This window comes from Sorex araneus, chromosome X (genome assembly GCF_027595985.1).
Source record: "Sorex araneus isolate mSorAra2 chromosome X, mSorAra2.pri, whole genome shotgun sequence".
Classification (NCBI taxonomy): Eukaryota; Metazoa; Chordata; class Mammalia; order Eulipotyphla; family Soricidae; genus Sorex; species Sorex araneus.
Window position 1 is genome coordinate 19,956,524 of NC_073313.1, and position 21,964 is coordinate 19,978,487.

At 46.0% G+C, this 21,964-nt stretch overlaps 1 protein-coding gene across 6 annotated transcripts in view; it reads right to left on the minus strand.

The window, feature by feature from the left end:
• BCLAF3 (BCLAF1 and THRAP3 family member 3) overlaps nt 1–21,585 on the minus strand; it is a 54,201-nt gene extending 32,616 nt beyond the window's left edge. For 5 of the 6 annotated variants that reach the window (XR_008627351.1, XM_055122236.1, XM_055122235.1 and 2 more), the window contains exons 1-4: nt 21,458–21,585; nt 6,691–6,764; nt 2,751–3,320; nt 1,092–1,748 (exon numbers count right to left, since the gene is read on the minus strand). Coding sequence is in view for 5 of the 6 variants with exons in the window: in XM_055122236.1 (XP_054978211.1) it covers nt 1,092–1,748; nt 2,751–3,320; nt 6,691–6,743 (1,280 nt within the window). In the remaining variant the exon portion in view is untranslated. Of the gene's footprint in view, nt 1–1,091; nt 1,749–2,750; nt 3,321–6,690; nt 6,765–19,117; nt 19,257–21,457 lie in introns of those variants that run through there. The other variant, XM_055122234.1, reaches the window with a different exon arrangement.
• Nucleotides 21,586–21,964: the final 379 nt, after the last annotated feature.

Sequence of the window (21,964 nt, forward strand, 5' to 3'; positions counted from 1 at the left end):
TCCCTCATTTGTGAATTATCTGTAATGGAATCACATTTATCAATGCTTTCTGCGTACATATAATTCCATGAATGTATGTACTTTTTAAATATTTTTGTAAGCATACAAACATAAGGGGGAAAATGGAGGGCAGTGCTTAATCTAACTTTAAGAAAAGAAAGGGAAAAAAATAAAATGAAAGACTGGGTTTACCTCCCTTTCCATTATATTCTAACAGAATTTGTTTTCTCTTGTTTCTCAATCAAATACAGATATGAATCAGTTGTGAATATAAATGCACCACATCCATGTGTCCCATCACTTTTTAATTTACACACTGGTAATGTATTAAGGTAATGAACAGTCTTAGCTGACACAGCTAACTCATTGTCTCACTATTCTCAGATTCTGAACAGATAAAATTACAATGGAACAGAGCCAGCCAGCCTGCTTTAGGAGAATATAATCGACTAGTACAGTAGTCCTTTTTCTTTCCAATCATTAAGAGTTACCCCAAAGTCATAATAAGTCTTTTTCTACACTTTCATCTAATTTACTCAACTGAGGTGACATCTCCACAGCTTAATCCATGGAATTATGAGACAGCAACAAGAATCATGTGAAATCACCTACCCCCTGCGTCTCAAAGAGATTAAGGGGATTGGAACCCTAGCTGCTCTGAATCAAACAAGTCACTCTCTCTCAGGGCTTCACTTTCTCCCATATAAAATCATGGCTTGCTAAGGTCCTTCCAAGTCAAAAATTCTCTTTCAGGCAAAAGGAAGGGGAAAACATGCTCTGAAAAAGTCAACAAGGGACAGTCTCTAAATGCAACCCTACCAATCCCTGGATACAGGAAATCCAGCAGCATCAAACATGTAAATTCATGAGCAGAAGCGACCCCACAGAATGTCCTGTACCAAGGATGCACCGTAAGCTACAATGTGGAAACAGACACAAGAGACTCATCCTTCATTACAAGGCTTGCTGAAAAAAAATCACGCAATTTTTCACCCCAGGATGGACCCTAAACACATCATTATTCCAGTTTAAAGGTTTTGAACAAACAAAATAAGCGCTTATTAACTAAAAATGATGGAAAAATAAAATACCTGGGTGGATCTAACACTTTCCTCATGTTGACCCTAATTGTAAATGGTTTCTTCTTGAGGTGGTCAGAGAACGATTTCTCATTGTCGTCACTTCTTTTCTCACTGAACTGCTTGCTGGAGGAGCTGCCCTCCTTGCCTCCATCCCCGCCTTCCTTGGCGCTGTGCTCCTTCTTATCATGGCAGGGTCTTGCACCATTGTCACTTTTTTCCAGGTAAGAAGAGGTAGGGCCATCTTTCTTAGGTGCTCTACCTGCCTCTTTGACTTGCTCACTGTCAGTCTCTCTCCCTCTTGCAGGACTGAAACCGCTGGACTCTCTATTTGTGGGGCTTCTGGGAGAAGCATGTTTTCGGTCATCCATCTTGGAGTACTTCTGAATTCTTCCATCGAAAAAGTCCTGGTCCCCCTCGGAAACCTTGTGCCGTTTGTGGTAAGAGTCAGAGGATGTCTTCATTGCTGAACTGCTCTCCAGCGGCTCCCACTGCGAATAGTGGTGAATGTGCGGTCCCAGATTCCACTGCACTCTCTTCTCTCGGTGTGGAGAATGCCCGGGCTTCCAATGCGAGGTTCGGGCAGGCTCTCTGTCTTCATATCTCTCCATGTACTTTGGTCTCTCTGACATGTATTCATATTTTCTAAAATCACGTTCCTGAGAGTACCTGTGGTGGCACAAAGCAGTTTACAGTGGCACTTGAGAAAGTGGAAATTTTTATGTGTGGGATGTTGGGCAGCATGGTTTCCAGCACAGAACGCAGGAGCAAGCTAATCCATAATCTGTTGAGTCAATTTACAAAGGGACAAACTACTAACTGAGGTAAAGAGGAAAACGCCACCCTTTTAAAAAAATATTCTAGGGGGCTGGAGCGATAGCACAGCGGGTAGGGCGTTTGCCTTGCACACGGCCGACCCGGGTTCTAATCCCAGCATCCCATATGGTCCCCTGAGCACCGCCAGGGGTAATTCCTGAGTGCAGAGCCAGAAGTGACCCCTGTGCATTGCCAGGTGTGACCCAAAAAGCAAAAATAAATAAATAAATAAATATTCTAGTTACCAAGATGACTTACTCTAAAAAGAAATACTTCACTCCTAAGAATGAACTATATTTTCAAATCGTTTTAATTTTTTCTATTAAGGCACCTTGATTTACGAAGTTATTCATAGTTAAGTTTCAGGTACACAATGTTCCAGTACTTTATCTGGGCATTTGTTACTCCCCATTCTGTCTCTTCATATCCTGCATATAGGTATTCCAACACTCATTATATTTTTAGACAAAATTGCCTTTTGTCATCTTCAAATATAAATGGGAATCCTGCTTACTGAGACCCCTCTCATAATCCAGGAGCTTCCCTAACTATTTCCCCCTTTCCTTTTCCTTTTCACTGACAAAATCTCTTCTGAAAAAAAAATAATAGACTTTTTTTTTATTAGTGAATCACTGTGAGGTAGTTACAGACTTACAAACTTCCATGCTTGCATTTCAGTCATACAATGGTCAAGTGTCCATCCCGCCACCAGTGCCCATTTTCCACCACCAACGGTCCCAACATCCCTCCCACACACCCCACCTCCTCCCCCCCACCCCACCCTGCCTCTGTGGAATAGATTTTTTTTAATCTGAGGTTTATACAAAATTCCCCAAGTTTGGTATTTCCCCTTACCTCTTTTGATAAGTGCTCCTTTTCTCAGAGAAGTCTTCAAAGCCTCTTCTAAATGGCTGAGAATATTTTTCATCTAGAATCCTCGGGTGCCTCGACTCTTCATCATGCCATGTTCTTTCAAATCTAGGAGAACTGGCCCTCTGAGGCGATTTTCTTCCTCCTTTGCCATTTCCTCTCATTCTGGGGTCACTGGGAATATGCTTTCCAGGCATGTTCTGTGAATAGCTGCTTCTTGGGTATTCTTTGTAAGATGTACCTTCTGAGTACTTTGGCATGTACTGAGATCGTCTGTTACTGTCCCCTCTTACTGGAGAATACGCTCCGTAAGGCTTATAATCATAGACACTATCCACACAGTCTCTCCTACCACTTGGGGAAGGCGACCTGCTTTCATATGACCGGTAAGGCATATTTCCACGAGGATTTCTTGATTTACTCTGACCATATTTTTCATCATCCATTCTCCAAGCTACAGATCTTTTTGGTTCCTTCCTATATTCATCAGTATAATGTCCATAAGGATATCTCTGCTTGTAGTGTTCAGAATTTCTCGGTACAGGTGATATTGACCTGAAGAAACAAACAATGAAAAGTTTAGTCTACTTCGAAATAAATTAATCTTGTTTTAAGATGACCTACTTCAAATATGTATTCCCACTGCTTCCTCCATTCAACTAAATTCCTCAATTTGCCCCATCTGCAGTCTCAGCTGCCCATCTAGATTGTGGTTATGCCCTGCTTAGTAAGGATACTCTTGCCATCTGAATGAATGGACCTTGTGTGCATATCTCAGCGGGCTGTGTACTCCCTTCCAGGGGAGGAGGCTTGGCTTTCCACAGCACGATCTGTTCTACAGGACTGCTGATAACAAAGCTCTGGCAAAAAGGCCAGTCAGCAAAAGCTGACATCTGTTTCGACGGTCAGGTAAGAAACCAACAGAAGGAGGGTTAGATAGACACAAACACCTGTGTAGCAGAGCCTGGAAAACAGGACATAAGCTCTAAAGTTCAGTTAATTTTAAGAATTTATGATGTCACAATAATTCCAAATTCAGACCCAAGACTAACATCAGTTTCTCCAATATACTGTCTAATTTACTAAGGCTGTAACAAAAAGGAAAAAAAAAATCCAGTGCTTAAATGGAAGCAAGGTAGGAGTGAGGCGAGGCCTTAAAACTTGAATCTCATGCTTAGTTCTTCCATCAAAATGACTTACATATAGGGCCGGGGGTGTGGCTCAAGGAGTACAGCACACAACCTGCACGCGTGAGGCCCTGGGATCGGCTGCAGGCACTGCACGCCCTCCACCCCCACACACCCCCAGCACACCACAGGGGTGGCCCCCACAACAATAGGGGCAGAAAGAACAAACTACTAGCAGCTTAGTTGCTTTTCTTTCCCAGTCCTGCTCCCTGACTTTCCGATGAAAGGTGCTGTTCGACGAGAGCCTTTTAACTCGGTGCATGTGGTCTTTAGTGCAGCACTAACGCTCTCCAGGAACTGTACATTCTGGGACTACCTTCTCCAACATGGAGGCGTTCATTCCTGCCGAGGAGGAAGGCACCTTTATGGGGGGGGGGGGGCAGCTGGTGTTGCACAGGCTTCAAGATAAAAGAGAGAGCTGCTATCTGGAAGACAATAAGGTGCAATCTCTCACTAGGGGGCTGTTCCCTCTAATCCCAGGATGTGTCCAATGTCTCAATATCCTCCCTGAGAGCTTGCAAATGCTTCTAATCCACAAAGGAGATCCTCTCGCTGCTGTTGACTGCTCGCTCTTAATAAGCCGCTACAATAGACTCGGGCTACGAGTAAATCTGCCTCTGCCGTGACTGGTTCCCACCTATGAGCCAGGAACCACGTTTATCTTTCTCACTGTACAAATGGGGATGCACGTGCCGCACCTGGCATTATCTTCCTCTGGCGTCCCCCAGCAAAGCCTGCTTGCGAGTGTGTTGCTCAGCGGAAGCCGAAAGCCTGACCTCCACCTGACTGAATCTCCTCACAGCCAGCGAGTGCGGCGGAAAGGCGAGCGGTCAGCTCTCCGAGCACCAAGAAGCAAAGCTGCTCCAGACCAAATTCAATGCTGCCCCCCTTCCTTCAGCCCTTACCTCACAGTCCAGACTGCCCTGGCGTCCTACTGCATACGAGGGCTTAATAGTGAAGAAGCCCTTTCTTCCGAGGAAGGTTGCTGGAATGGCTGTTGGAACTATTCTGCTCTTTTAAAGGGATAAGAGACCCAAGACGTCTGTTGATGACCCTTCTAACACTCTCTGGGTCTCTTGTGCTCAGCAGCTGAAGCACTGACAGGCTTTTGTTCCAAAGCAAACAGCCTGGGAAGACAGAGCTAGGGCCTCTGGGCAGAGGGATGGTTTGTTCACCGACTACGATGAAGAACAAAATGTCTCCTCCGAGACAAAGCCCCGACTGGAGGTCGAGTCACCCTGCTATTTCCCCCTGAAGCCTGCCCTCCAGGAACTCAGAGTGAGGGGAACACGGGGCATGGAGCTCAGGCTGCCCCCGTGCTGGGAGGAAAGAGTCGTTGGGTCTTTCCCACAGTGCTAGAGGGAGGAAGACAGGCTAGTACGGTATCACACCAGCCGCGGGTAAATACTTTTACACCTTTCACAGGTGTTGACGAATCCTGAGGTGGGAGCCAAAAATCAGGCACTACGCTTGGCAGGGCCTTTTATGCCCTTGATAGGGTCCACCACGAAAGAATAAAATCAAATAAGCTCTGAAATGCCCATCGTGTGAAGGCCACCCTATGCCCCTCTTTCTGAAGAGCTCCTCCACTTCTATTTGGTCTTGGTGTTTACAAATTGGAAACTGCTGTTAACTGAATCAAAAACATGAATAAACACATGAATCCTCATGAATAAACACACTGCTAAGTCATATTAACATGAAAAATCTTGGTCTGGGGGCCAGGATGTTCAGCCAAACAGCACTTGCCGTATACATGTGACACTTCGGCTTTGATTCCAGGCACCATAAAAAGCAGCATTCTTGGTTGGTCTTTTGTGTGTTTAATACCGTGCCTTTTCTAAGGCCCACACCACATTGGTCACTCATAGCTCTGAACCTTTGCTCCTGTCATCCCTCCTAACACGAACACCTTTCTTCCTTCCTTGACAAATCCTGCCCATTCTTAAGCAGCCGACTAAAATCTCATCCTTTCTGTGCAAACCTTCTATCCCCCAACCCCCTCCACAAATGCAGAATTATCCCCTTCATGTGGGTCCACAACATGCTCCCGCAGTCAGCAGCACTGCACTGTTCCCTGGTTCATAGGTGACATCAGTGTCACGCTCGAGGCCAGGCCACACTGCCTGCCGAGGCCCGTGAAATGTTACACCGGCATCTTTAGTCCTGGAACCTATTCATAGTGGGTGTACAAGACACTAGCTGAAACGCTCCATCTAATAATATAGACCACTGACACTACCGACCAGGAAAGGGTAGAGCTAAACTACAACTGAGTAACTCAAAACTGTTATTCCGTCATTGTGAAGAAATAGGAAAGGCCGGTGAGATACCACAGAGGTTATTAGGGTGCTTGTCTTGCACGCAGCCAACCCCAGTTTGATCCCTGGCATTGCATGTGGTTCCCCCATCACTACCAGAAGTGGCCCCCAAACAAACCAAAACAAAAAAGAAGAAACAGGAAACTCCATGTATCTTCTAACTCCCAAAATCGTCATACATGGAAAAAAAATGAACACTTGTAGCATTCTAAACCATCTACTGATGTGAAAAATGCAACATCTCAAAAATGCTGCTCGCCGGCCCCTATAAAGGGCACTGCACTTCTTCTCAGTATGGGTTGATTCCATCTGCCTGCCGTAATTCAACCAAGCTTCCCCTCTATCGCTCTGAAGCACCCAACTGTGAATAACCAGGCCCCCACCCATTCGTGCCCAGCAAACCCAAGAGCGGCTCACCTGTGTGTCCATCTAGGGGATCGAGAGCGTGATCTTGCCATCATCGAGTCCATGAGTCACTATCTACTTTCCCACTGCAAAGAAACACAGAATTACCAAGCGTGCACAAAGAAGCTCTCAGCACAGTGAACACAATCAGCACAGTCACGTGAGCCTTGTGGGCCTCCCTTTCCTTATCTGTAAAATGGAGATAACAGATTTCTGCAAGATGAATCCAATCAGAAGTCAGCAAACTGTTCTCAGTCAAGGCAGAATAGTAACTCTTTTTTTTTTTTTAGAATAGTAACTCTTTTAGACTCTGCAAACCATTGACAATCTCTACAGCACTGTCACCATCTTTTTAGTGGTTAGCTTGTTTTGCTTTTGAAGGACATGCTTGGCTGTGCCCGGGGCATATTTCTGGCTCTGTGCTCAGGGATCACTCTTAGCGGGCTCCCACCCAGGTCAGGTGCGTGCAAGGAAAGTGCCTTCCTTACCCACTGTGCTATCTCTCTATCTCTCTGGCCCATCATCTTCCTCGTTTTTAAAAAATATATATTAAAGTCAGATGAGGGAGACAGCTCAAAGACCCAGAGTGCATGCCTGGCAAGTGGAGGTCCTTAGTTTTATTGCCAGTACCTAACAGTGCCCCCATGCACCACCAAACCTGAGCATCACCAGGACTGGCCCCGGGGCTTCCTGAGCACCACGTGGGAGACTCCTCAAAAATAAAAACTTTAGGGGGCTGGAGTGATAGCACAGCAGGTAGGGCATTTGCCTTGCACGCGGCCGACCCGGGTTCGAATCCCAGCATCCCATATGGTCCCCTGAGCACCGCCAGGGGTAATTCCTGAGTGCATGAGCCAGGAATGATCCCTGTGCATTGCCAGGTGTGACCCAAAAAGCAAAAAATAAATAAAAATAAAAATAAAATAAAAAATAAAAACTTTTAAAAAAACCGCAAAAGCCTTTCCTTCTTATACAAAAACGGCCCTGTGGACCAAATGCACTGTGATCTGATGATCGCTAAGCTTAATACTTGGTACCACTGCAACTGATAAGTCAGTATTACAAAAAGAAAAAGCAATTACCCAGACTTCCTCCCTATGAACAAAGCAAACTTCACCATGTATATAAACATTTCGCAGGGACACAGTCAAAATGTTTGGGGTATTTGAATAGAGCCTGTTTTTTTCAATTCTTGGATAATATGAACAACAAAACTTAATTATAGTAATTGCTTAACTTCTACCAAATAAACCAAAAACTTAGGAAAGATTAGTATTTATTTAGTTTGCTGATTTTTTTTCCCTAAAACAATGTCGAGGAAAATTTTACAAGTCCTTGATTTTTCTGGCTTAGGGAGATAGTACAGGGAGGGGTTGGTACATGCAGTGCATACAAAAGACCCAGGTTTGATTTCCTGGCACCGCCTGTCCATAAGCATCACAACCCAGGTACTGCAGGACCTGGGAAGCACTGTATTCTCGGCCCTTCCATTAAATCACTTTGAGAAGCCCCTGGGACTTCTCAGCATGGCTTGGGTGCCCCTCTCCAACCCCAGACATCTGATTTATTAAATATTTGCTAGTCTTAAAGAAACAACAGCTGTAGGAACTGATTTTTGAAAATACATGATACAGATATAATCTTACATATTAGTTGTTATTTACACCAATATAGTCTCAGTTCTGATACTATAATTAAGTAGCTTGCAACTTACTGGCCCCAAATGCCTGGTTTTCAAAATAATTGCACTGATCCATGTACCACTGTCACTGTCATTCCGCTGCTCATCGATTTGCTAGAGTGGGCACCAGTAACGTCTCCATTGTGAGACTTCTTGTTACTGTTTTTGGCATATCGAATACGCCACGGGGAGCTTGCCAGGCTCCACCGTGTGGGCGAGACACTCTTGGTAGCTTGCTGGACTCACTGAGAGGGACGGAGGAATCGAACTCAGGTCGGCCGTGTGCAAGGTAAATGCCCTACCCACTGTGCTATCGCTCCAGTCCCCCATCACCCTCTATTTTTAATAATTTAGGTTGGGTTTTTTTTTTTGGTTTTTGGGCCACACCTGGTTGTGCTCAGGGTTTACTCCTGGTTCTGCACTCAGGAATCACCCGACATATGGGGGACCATATGGGATGTCTGGGATCAAACCCTGGTTGGCCGTGATCCATGAATAACACATATAGTAACCGTGCATGCAATGAGTGAGAACAGGATGAAGATGTTTATGTCTCATATACTATAACCCCCAGCATATTTCTAAGACACTGTGGTGGTTGTTAAAACAGAAATGGCTTATCACTATGTAGTTTTCCCATGGATGTTGCTATTAAAAGGGATGTCGCTGGGGTGCAGGGACAGCTCCTAGGGGGCAGTGGTTGAAGAACACCTGCCTGGACCATGGGAAGACTTTGCTCACCGGTGCCACCACACGCAAGAAGCACAATCCTTGCAACTCTTCTGTTCGAGTCTGGCAGCTCTGCAGTCTATGGGCCCCCGTGCTACAAGTGATTTCCAGCTATACCTCAACTGGAGGGTGTGAGCAACACATGCACAGATGGGTGCAACCCCGAGCAAGCACCACTAAAAGGTACGTGAGCACTGCAGCCAGGCTGCTAGCCCAGAAGGGCAAGATGAGCACAGAAGCACCAAGTGGAAGCCCCACCGAAGACTTGTGCAAGCACCACAGTGAAAGGAGGGCACTCTGGCAAGCACCCTCATGGAGTAAGTGAGCACCACAACCCAGAGTGTGATGCCAGTGAGCATAACAGACAGGCCCTTGCACAACCCTGGTCATCACAATAGGGCAGTGAGGGAAAAAAGGAGCTTAACAAATTTAATAAAATGAAAATGATAAAAAAAAAGGTAGGCTTAGAACTTCACAGATATTTGTTAGCTACTGACCTAATGAATTTCAGAAGGAAGCAAAAATATATTATTCACCAGACAGTACATTCAATTCCACTAATTTAGCTATAGACTCGTTCCAAAAAGAGGTCCTAGAAAGAATAACCCAAATGTAATATGAAGCAATAATAATAATAATAAAAGAGAAACTGCTTTGTAGTAAATAAAAATATCCTAAAGCATGAATTCAACAAATCTCACTGAGCACCTTTTATTTTCTAGACATTGTTCATGACATACAGCAATAAAACAAAACAAAAATGAACAAAAATTCCTACTCTGACGATCAGGAAACAGTCTACAGAGGGAGCTTATGACTTAATTAAAGAAACTTTGGGGAAAAGGAGAGAGAGAACAAAATGGAATACCCTGCCATAGAGGCGGGGTGGGATGGGGGGAACGGGACTGGAGGGTGGGAGGGATACTGGGTTCATTGGTGGGGGAGAATAGACACTGGTGGAGGGATGGGTTCTCCAACATTGTATGAGGGCAACACAAGCACAAAAATGGGTAAATTTGTAACTGTACCCTCAAGGTGACTCACTAATTAAAAAAATAAATAAATTTTTAAAAAATAAGAAAAAAAGAAACTTTGGGGAGTCAGGGTGATAGCCCAGAGGCTGAGGCACATGTCTTGCATGCAGCTGACCCAGTTTACTCCCCACACCAGATGGTCCCCTTAATATCATCTGGAACAACTCTGGAGGTCCCCAAGTACCACTAGACGTGGTCCTGGACACCCTTAGTACTGCCAGACTAGGACAGGTAATGCCCTGTGCTGCGGGTTCAAGTAGTATTGCATCCTCAGGCCTTTACACTTCTATTTTGAAAAAAAAAAAAAACAGATTTTATTTGGAGGTTTTGACGGGAAGGAGGAAGAGAAAGTGGGAGAGAGTAGAGAGTAACGCACTCAAGAGAGAACCCGGGCTTCTCCAACGGTGGAGAGAGCCCTACACACATTTCAGCATTAGACATGACTTCATGACTTTTTTTTTTCTTTTTGGGTCACACCCGGCAATGCACAGGGGTTACTCCTGGCTCATGTACTCAGGGATTACACCTGGCGGTGCTCGGGGGACCATATGGGACACTGGGAATCGAACCCAGGTCGGCTGCATGCAAGGCAAACGCCCTACCCCCCTGTGCTATTGCTCCAGCCTCCCTTTACACTTCTGAACCACTAGCCCGGCTGAGAACTTTGAGTGAATACCTATCAAACTGAATAAATTTTAGCTAGACCACATCTAGCAGGGATAGCCCTGCTAGATGTGGTCCCAACCCCTGCCCCAACCTCCAAGTATACAATTCAGGGGCCAGGGAGAAGGCTCACAGAGCTGGAGCATATGTGTTGCATTCAGGAGCCCTGGGTTCAATCCCTAGCACGCTTGTCCCCTGAGCATCACTAAGAGTGACTCGTGAGCACCAAGCTAGCAATAGCCCCTGAGTACCACAAGGTGTGGCCCCCAAAGCTAAAAAAGTAGAAATGAAGAATATTATTAAGCATTTTTAGTATATTCACAAAAATGACTATTAATGCTGTCATCACCACAATCTAACTTTGTATTATCACCTCTAAATGAATTTTATTATCACATACTCCCCATCTCTCCTCTTCTTCAATTACCCCCTTCAACCACTAACCTACCTTCTGTTTTGATGAATTTACCCATAATAGAACTTTGGTACAAATGGAATGGAATCATATGATATGGGATCCTTTGTGACTGGCTTCTTTCCCTTAAAATGATCTTATGGCTCATCTCTGATTTAGTATATATAAGTACGTCACTCTCCTTTTCATGGCTGAGAAACTATATGGACATAACACAATTCTTTGCAGACATTTGACATATTCCCAATTTTTATCTTATGATTTTTTTAACTGAATCACTGAATTATAAGATTACAAATATATTCATGATTGAGTTGCAGGCATAAAATGCTGCAACTCTTATGAATAATGTCAAAAAAAATTTGGTACACTATTTCTGTGTGGGCATATGTTTTCGTTTCTCTTGTTTATACACCTATGAATGGAACTTGTAGATTATATGGTAACTCTCTGTATATCTTTATAGCAGCCCCTAGCCCCTAAGCAATGGCGAGGAGACAAAAAAGGAGGAAAATGCTGTAAGATTAGATCAGCATTAGATCAGAGGGTTGCGCCAACTACGCAAACCTACTAAACCATTGCTGAGTTGCATATCTTAAAGCTTAAATTATGTTCCAATAAAGCTGTTTTTTTTAAGGTAATAACTTATTGAAACTGCTCAGTGCCCATTAGCTAGTAATGAAAAGTAGTGGTTTGGGATCTTAATGCATAAGAAAGAAGAGTTCATTTAAATCCTAGAGTATGAGCTGAGAATAACTGATTTTGTTGAGGGGGGAGATAACCTGATCGTGCTCAGGGCTTACTTTTGGACGTCTGTGCTGGGGGTACCATGTGGTACTGGTGTTAGAAACCTGGGTCTTCTGCATAAGAGACACAAGCTGAGTTCTCTGAGCTGAGAAAACATTTTATACTGAAGAACGAGGAAAAGGAGGAGGAAGAAGAGGAGAATATGGAACAGATTGGATGTGACCCATAAAACCTAAAATATTTACTCTTTGATCCTTTATTGGAAAAAGTTTGCCAAGCCCTGACTTAGACAAATTCACTTTGACTAACAAAGTTAATAAAGGAAACCAGTTTTAGGAAAGAGAGAACGGACAAAAACACCAGCAAGGCATGTGACAGGGAAGGAGCTTCAGTAAGAGATTCACGTACACTGATGTTTCCGAGGGGACAGGCCCAGGGTCAAGGAACAGGGCCAATGAACCCACAGGCTCCGGAGCCTAGAGATGACCGGACAGCAGTGAGCATAGGCCAGGCCTGCTGACCAGTCTTCCCCTGCAACACAGTCTGACCCTAATCACCAGCCAATCTCGCTGAATTCCCACCACTTTCTGGAACCACCTTCCTGGGGGCCTACCACCCTCTCTCATCTTTTCTCAATAAGAGACCTCCCAAGTGCTCAGGAGGTCTGGGTACCATGTTCCGTTATTCTCAGCAACTGGGAAGAGTCCATGCCAGGCAGGAGGACTTGGTACTATTTGGGCCCTACGGTGCCAAGGACTGGGGCCCCCCCAGGGACTGCAATGGGGATGGACACGTGCTTCATACCCTAACCCCTGAACTATCTCTCCAGTACTTCCAGAGCACCTTTTTTAACTAAATTCCTCAAAAAGACTGCCAGTACTGGGGTCAGAGGAATTGTGCAGTTGGTAGAGCACTTTCCTTGCCCACAGATGACCCAGCTTTGATCCCTGGCACCCCATACGATCTCTCAAGCCCCACCAGGAGTGATCCCTGAGTACACAGCCAGGAATAAGCCCTGAGCAAAATAGCAAAAACCAGATACGGCCAAAAATAGAAAAAAATAAAACACCAAAAACTGCCGGTATATCTCAATCATTCTCTACAATTCTTCCATTGCTAAGTCCCTCACCAATCTGGCTTTCTAAATCAATCACTGCCCCAAACTGACCTGCCACAGTCACCAATGAAGTTCACAGTATTACATCTAAAAGTTATTCTTCCTCCTCCCATCTAACCTACCATCAGCACTTGATGGTCAATCACAACCTACTTCCCAAGAAATATCGTCATTGAAATTTCAGAATTATGTATACAGACATATATTCTGTATACTTCCCTGTTTTCCTCCTCCAACACTTCCTTCTGTCTCCTTTACTGCTTCTTTCCATCTCTCCCCACCACCACCCTGACCCATTTTAAAACAATTAACCCAGATATCCTCTAAATAGCGACTGCAGTTTGCTCTTCAAACATGTATCTTACTTGCTTGCCTCTATGTCTCTGCTTGCTTTCTGCATCGGAAAAGCCCAGGTTCTCTCCTGAACATGTATTTCCTCTCTTTCTCTACCCTCACATCCAAGTGAGTTCCACTCAATAAAAACTACTTTGCTTCACACACACACACACACACACACACACACACACACAGAGAGAGAGTCTCAGTCTTTGGACTTCTCAATGTCTACACGGCTTTAAAGATGCCCTAGAAAGTTTAACCCCCACCAATTTTATCTCCACCTACCCTCTCCCTCACCTGCCATCTGCACTGCAGTCTTACAGATCTCAGAGTCCAATGCATGAATGCCATAAGCATGTCCAAGAGCAAACTCCTGACCACCCTCCCAAACCTACTCTTTTTTAAGGTTTTTTTTTTATCAAATCACTCTGAAATAGAACCGTACAAAGCTGTTCATAAATAGATTTCAGTCATACAGTGTTCCAAGGCCATCCCTCCACTAGTGTACATTTCCCAGCGCCAGTTTCCCTCCCAGCACCGCCTCCCTCCACCCTGCCCCTCTCTCCCCCTCCCTCCCATCCCTCTCTTTCTCCATGTCTCTCTCTCTCTCTCTCTCTCTCTCTCTCCCTTTCATAGTTGGCTTTATCTCATAAATAGCAGCTCTGGCCTTCAGTTCTCAGTAGAGGAAAGATAAATGTCCAATAAACAGAAAAGATACTAAAGCCCTTCTAAGCATCAAAAATATTAAACTAATAATACATTGTTTTTATGCTCATACTATTTGCAAAAAATTTTTAGTCTGATGATGCCCATGGACAGGACAATAGAAAGAACTTTTACAACTGAGCAAAATTCCTTCCCTGCCAAACCCATGAAACATAAGAAAGTAGAAATCTGTACTCCCATTAAATACTTTCAAAAGCTTTTAAGGATTTTTTTTAAATCTCACTTTGTTATCAACAGTTTTATAAATCATGGTGCCTAAATTTTAAAATAAGTAGTTAATTTTAGTAATACATCTAGGATAGTTAAAATATGCAAATTTCTTATAAGCTCTTAGACACAGAAAACATAGGCAGAAAACTTAAATAAAATTATTGTATATGGTGTCAATAGGAAAATCACAACTAAATATGGGAAAGGAGAGGTGAAAAAGGAATTAAAGTAAAAAGTTCAAGGTTGTGTAGGCAATAGGTATATTTAAAGCACAGCAAGGAGGAAGCAGATAAATCAGACATCAATAGGTAAAGCAACTCAACATACATACCTTAATACCCATGAGGAAAAGAATAAAGTGAGACATACACACCCCGCCTCCCACTAGTTTAGAGTATAAAAATAAATAACTCAAAATGGACCAAAGACCTAAAATGTAAAGACTAAAAATGTAAAACAGAGAAAAACATAAAAAAAACATCAAAACAGAGAAAATTAATCTCTGTGATCAGGATCAAGCAGCAATTTATTAGATATGACATAAACACAAGCAACACACACAAAAAAAATAGAAAAACTGGGGACCATCAGAAGGAAAAACATTTACACTATAAACAACACCATCAACAAAGTAAAGACAACCTATGGAATAAGATGTTTTTCAAACCATATCTGATAGGATAAGACATTGTATCTAGAACGTACAAGACATTTTAAAGACAAATAACCTACTTAAAATGGGAAAGGGAAAAACAAACTAAATATGGGCAAAGGGGTCTGGAGATAGCACAGAGGTTAAGGTGCCGAGGCTGCAGCCATGAACTTGGTTCAAATCCTTGGCAACATACAAGGTGTTTGGAGTACTGCCAGGCGTGGCCCCTGACTACAGAGCCAGGAGTGAGTTCCTCCTAAAATAGGCAACTGACAAATGCATGAAAGCATATCAAGACATATTCAACATCACTAATCATTAGGAAAACACAATCAAAATCAATGAGATACTACTTATAGCAAGTAAAGTGACTATAATCAAAGAGAGGTGAATACCAAATACTTGAAAGAACATGAAGATAATGAAACCCTCATACACTGTTGGTGAGGTACAAATGGTGCAGTTGTTCGCAATTCCTTTTTAAATTAGATATAAAAATCATATGGCAACTTTGCTCTATGGTACGTACCCCAGCAAAACACAACCTTCCTAAAAATACTACCCAATTTTATACAAAAGAAAATAAATCTCATCCAAAAGGAACAGGATGCATAAGAAAATATTCACAATATCATAAAATATAATGACAGAGTTGAAACCAAACCTATATGCGCAAACAATAACTTTCAAAGGACCTCACTGACCAATTAAAGTTTCAATTTGGGTTACAAAATTCAGATTTCACAAAAGATAGAGTAAAGTGATTCTTTTGTGTTTTGAAGGAAAATATTTTATATTTTTCATTAAGAAACAATGATAAAAAAGTTATTCCTAGTTGAGTTTTGGGCATACAGTGTTCCAGCACAGATCCTACAGGAGTGATTCTTTTCTTCTAAAGGACTCCCAGGAGGCCATGTGGTACTTGGGATCAAATCCAGGGCCTTTTGCTTGCCAGAAAATTGCTCCAGCCCTTTGAACTATCTCCTCAGCCCCCAGAACAAAGTGATTCAGAATAGCTAAAATAAAAAGATAGTGAAGGTAAACCAGGCATATGGAATAAAAAAAAAAAAAGAGTACAGAGAGCAGAAACCAAGGCACTGCAGAAGTCAAATCTCAAAGCATATGAAAGATTTTTGTCTTTGAGTTACACCAGTAATGCTTAGGAGCTACTCCCAGCTTGGTGCTCAAGGGTCACTCCTGGTGGTATTTGGGGAACCATGATGCACAAGGGATCAAACCTGGGGCTGCTGCCTGCAAAGCACAAACTAGCCTGTCAAAAAATCCCCATGCCCCCTCCAAAAAAACTTTTTCGGCTTTATTTTCCTTTTTAGAAAAACCTTTATTAAATACTAAAAGTCACAATCCTTATTGACTATAGAACACATAAAATAGAAAAAATAGAAATAACATCTTTCTGAGAAAAAAAAAATCTCCAAGAGAAGCAAGGAGACATAGGAAGACACCAATATTCCATTTTCAGTGTAAAATCAGGTAAGGTCAACAAAAATAAGGAGGGAGGTAAACAGCATAGTTGATAAGCCAAATTGGAAGGATCTAATTATCAAGCTCTAGCACCCTAGTACTAGAAAATACATTCTTCTTAAGAGTCTATGCCACTCACACTCACCCCCTCAAATCATGTACGAAGTCACTAACAATTTCCATAAAATAAGCATATTCAAATAATACTCCCTGATCATAATCCAATAAAAGCAGACTTTCCTAACAAAAAGCAAAATAGAAACAAAAAGGCCTTTGCTCCTGCTAGGGTCGGAGCGATGGCTCAAAGGGCTGGCACACATGCTCTGCATGCAGGAGCCCTGGGTTTGAGCCCTCGCACTGCCTGGCTGAGCACTGTGAGTGGGCCTCTAAAATGAAAAAATAAATAAACCAATGGGCATTGAGAACATAACAGCTCACCACAGGGAAAGGGTTGCAGGAGGAGTCCAATGCATGGTAGTAGATGGTTTCTTATAATATAACAGTCAATTTCTACCAGTATTCAACATTTATTTAATTTAGCAAACAATGCAAAGTGCCAATGACTGCTAAGAGAGGGTGCACCAAGCATGGAGAGACCTAGTTTCTTTCCCAGAGAAGTTCAGTATTCAGTGAGCATGAAGTGCTACTGAGCCCCAGTACTTCTTCACTAAGTGTGCTGCAAACACTGTCATACTTCATCCTCACTAAAAAGCCTTTGAGGACACTGGAACCGTCTTCATTTCACAGTTGAAACCAAGCCTCAGAAAGGTTAGGTGGACGACCCCAAGATGAAAGTCGAGTCCGAGTTCTCAGACTCCACCCACCAGCAACACAACCCCACCATGCAACAACTACCATCCCCCACCCCGCAAAAAAAAAAAGACCGTGCACAAGTGAGTGGCCAGAAGAATCAGTACTTGGCATTCGAGAAAGAGCTGACATCCTGCTTCACATCTAATACTGCCATTTCAATTTGAAAAACAGCTTTTTTTTGGTGTGTGTGGGGGGGGGGAGTTGGGCAGGGTCTGGGGTCACATCCAGCAACACTCAGGGGTTACTCCAGGCTTTGCACCCAGGAATTACTCCTAGTGTGTTCAGGGAACCATATGGAATGCCGGGGATCAAACTGGGGTCGGCCCTGTACAGGGCAAACACCCTAGCCTCTGCACTATTGCTCCAACCCTGGAAAGCAGCTTTGCAGCCTTCCAGATGCCTGGGTATTCTGAACACTGTGCACAAAGGCCATGTTTGATCTACAATGATTCCAGAGACTTTAGTTTTATTTTGGGGGTGGCTACTCTCAGCAGAGTGCTCAGGGGTTCACTCCCAGAGGTGCTGGGAGGGAGGTGGGAGAGACTGACTCAGGTTTCCACGTACAATGCATGTGTTCCAGTCCACTGAGCCATCCCCCTTCCCATTATTTGGCTTTACCAACATCCTGTCAGCTTCATATATGTGCCTTTTAAATATGTGCTCCTTCAGCATTTGTGCAGATTCATTCATTCATTCACCTAATTTCTGAGACCATGCTGAGTATAATCTGGGGAAGAACTATGAAACTTGAAATTAAATGAAAGTGTGGGAACAGGGCATTCCATTTTGAAGGTCCCCAGCACCCCTTATGCTAAGCATGTGACTAAGTCCTTTACTCAGCTTTCCTCACTCTGGAGAGGCATGTGTTTTCCCTTTAACACTTTCTCTTTTTTTTTTTATTTTCCTGCCCCCCCCTATTTTTTTTAACCTTTAACACTTTCTTTTTCCTCACTTTCTCCCATAATCCTGAATGAAATGATTTTGCTTCACAAGAAAAGTGGGAGCAAAGGGAATCATGGAATAGCTTACAGGGGGGAGGGGAGGTTGGGACCGCACCTGGCAGAACTCAGGGCTTACTCCTGGCTCTGTGCCCAGGGATGACTCCTAGCGGGGCTCAGGGACCATATTCCAAGCCAGGACTTAACCAGGGTCAGCAGCTTATTTTACACACGCCTTAACCCTGGTATGATCTCTGCAGCTCCCGAATAGCACTGAGAATGCACAAAATTTACTTTAAAAACTGGAGAGAGGGGCTGGAGCGATAGCACAGAGGGTAGGGCATTTGCCTTGCACATGGGCGACCCGGGTTCGATTCCCAGCATCCCATATGGTCCCCCAAGCACCGCCAGGAGTGATTCCTGAGTGCGTGAGCCAGGAGTAACCCCTGTGCAATGCCGAGTGTGACCCAAAAAGCAAAATAAATAAATAATAAAAAAAAAACCTGGAGAGATAGTTCAGCTGGCAAAGCGCTGCCTTGTACAGGGTGGCTCTCTGGCACCCCATATGGTTCCTCAAGTCCCGCCAGAAGCGATACCTAACTCAGAGCCCAGAGTAAACCCTGTGCACAGTCAGGTGTGGCAGAACCATGCCCCCGCCCCCACTGAAAACTAGTCACCACTTGGTGCCACAGATTGAACCCAGGCACCCACAGGATGCAGGAATTTAAACATGGGGTGCAACATGGTGCAGAAACTGAAGCTTGGGGCTTCATGCTAGCTTCTCTGGTGGCACCTCAGACCAAATCTAAATGTCCCCGGGCATGGGAATTTCCATTTGTGCACCAAGTGAAAGCAGAGTTGCAGTAGGCAGAGTCGGACACAATGCTACAAACCGAAATTCAGGCTCTGCGAGGTACAGGCATTCAAAGAAGGCACCAAGTGATGTAGGAATCAAACAGGTGCCAGAGCCATGCAACTTCCAGGTGCCACACGGTGCTTGCAGTTAGGAGTGCCAGACATCAAGCTTCATCCGCAATAAAACTTGAGGGTTGCCTCTGAGCCAGGAAGAATAAGGAATCAGAAAATGAACTGCAATCAACAAAGAAGGGGGGAATTTGGTAGCTGAAGGAGGACAGGAGAGGAAAACAAAAATCGCCCAAAAGCATTCGATAGAAGATCTGGCATCTTCTGCTAAGATGTGAGAAGGGGCATGCAGGGAATGTTGGGAACGGAGTCACTTACGTTAAACAAAAACCCTTTCTGTGCATCCCATCATTTAGGAATGCAGACTGCATTTCTCTGACAATGTTTTGGAGTAGTGAAAACTGGGTATAACAAACTAAATTACTACAGCCAGCTAATGGCATGTGGTGTAGTCAGGAGGCATAAGATCATTAATGAAAATCCACTTCAAAGAAAGCCCACAGCTCTAGGTAGAAAAAAAACTAGAGGCACACACCCAGATCCACAGTGATGGCTGGGAATACTATTTTCTTTTTCACTAGGGTTTTGTCACTGTCACTGTCATCCCATTGCTCATCAATTTGCTCAAGCGGGCACCAGTAACGTCTCTCACTGTGAGACTTATTTTTACTGTTTTTGGCGTATACGCCACGGGGAGCTTGCCAGGCTCTGCCGTGAGGGCGCAATACTCTCAGTAGCTTGCCGGGCTCTCTGAGAGGGGCGGAGGAATCCAACTCGGGTAGGCTGCGTGAAAGGCAAACGCCCAACCGCTGTGCTATCGCTCCAGCGCAGGGGTTTGTACGTTTTAGAACTCTTCTATTATGTACCACTATTCTTAGACACATTTCCACTGAAAAACCGGAGCTTCCAGAGAAAACTGTAGCGTCCATTTCAAAGAAAACAATGACAGGGCCAGAGCGCTAGTACTGCAGGTAGGGAAACTGCTTTTCTTCCACAAGGCGAAGGCGGGTTCAACCCCTAACATCCTACACGGTCCCCAGAGCCTGACAGGAGTGATCCCTCAGGAGAGCCAGGAGGAAACCCTGAGTATCGTCGGGTGTGGCCCAAAATTTAAAAAAAAAAAGGGAAGGAAGGAAGGGAAGAAGGGAGGAAGGAAGAAAGGAAGAGAAGGAGAAATGAAACCATTAAAAACCTAAAGAACCGTGGCACCGTTAAAATACCATTGGGAAAAGGCACTTATTATGAAAACCATTTCATATTTAAGTCTCGCGATCAGAAAAACAGTCAGGGGGTCAGAGAGACCATTCGGGGCCTTTCACGAGGCGGACGTCGTCGTTCGTTCGTTCGCTCTCCTGCGCCACATGTGATTCCCCCCCCCAGAAGCGGAGAAGCGTCAGGAGGAAACCCTGAGCACCAACGGGTGTGGCCCAACCCCCTCCCTCACCCGCAAATAAAAATTTAAAAGAGGTTTTAAAAGATGGTCTGGCCAGACGCCCAACAGATCTTTTTGATTTCTACCTGTGCTCTTGACTTCGTTCCAAGGAAGAAAAGCAATCAGCTAAGAGGAGGCTCGAAAAGCACCTACGCAGGAAAAAAATATTTGGCCAAGAAAAAAAAAATGGGGCGGGGGAGGGGGCGGAGGGCGGGGGGGGGGGTGGCGGCGGGGGGTGGGTGTCTAAGTTTCGCTCGAATTTCTTCCTCTCCCGACGGACCGACAGACACAAGCCCGGGCCGGACCGCCAAGTCGCCGCCGCTGAACGCCAAGATGCGCGACGTTCCACACACCGCTCGGAAAACACCAAGTTTTACTTTGCGGTGCGGGCTGAGGAGTCGGTTGCGCGACGCGGCGCGACGCGTTCGGGATGTTCGTTCGCTGAGGGAAGTAGCCGCGGCGCGGCAGGGGCTCTGCAGGAGGACAAAGCGGGGGGGGAGCGCGGGAGAGGCGGGGGGGGGGGGGGACTCTCGGGCTCGGGTCCCGCCCGCCACACGGTTTTCGGGAGAACGGTTCGGTCTCCAGACACCGCCCCCCGCCCGCCGCCCCCCGGCCCGACTCTCCGGAGCGCCACCGCCGCAGTTACCCGACGACGTAAAGGCAGCGGGGCGTCGGGGCCGCGCCAGCAGGTGCCCAGGTTGCGGCGCGCTCGAGGCAGCGCCCCGCCAGGTCGCCTCAGCCGGCGGCCGCGGCCAGCCCCGCGGGAAACCCGCCGCACTCGCCCGCCCGAACGCCACCCGCGGGGCCCCCCGGGCGCCGGGCACGCCCTCCCCGCCGGCCCGGCCCGCGCTCTCCGCCCGCCCCCTGGGCCGCTCACCCGGCACGCACGACGCCGCCTCCGCCGCGCCGCCTCAGGCTTCGCCCGGTCGTCGGCGGCCGCCTGCCAGGGCAGCCGCTCAGGGCTCTGTGCGCCCGAGCCGAGGGACCCGGAACCACTTCCTTCCGGAGCCGCCACGCCCCGCCCCCGCCCCCGCCGCCCCGCCCCCGGCCCGCGCCTCGCCGCGCCCCGCCCCGCGCGCCCTCTGCAGTCGGGTCCCACCGCGGGCGCCGGGGCCAGGGCGCGTGCGCCGCCCGCCGGCTCCCGCCCACCGGGCCGGCTCACACGCGGCGCCCCGAGCTCGCCGGCCGAGGCGGCGCCCGGGGGGGCGGCGGAGGGCGAGGGGGAGGGGGGGAAAGGCAAAGCGGGGGGGGGGGGCGGGGGGGGCTGGCCCCGCGATGCGGAGCCCGCACGGCTTCTGGCGGGACGGCCTCGCGCGCACGAGGGGGGCGGGGCACCGGCGGCGGAGGCGGCGACGCCTCGGGGGTTCCTGCGGCCTCTCAGCCC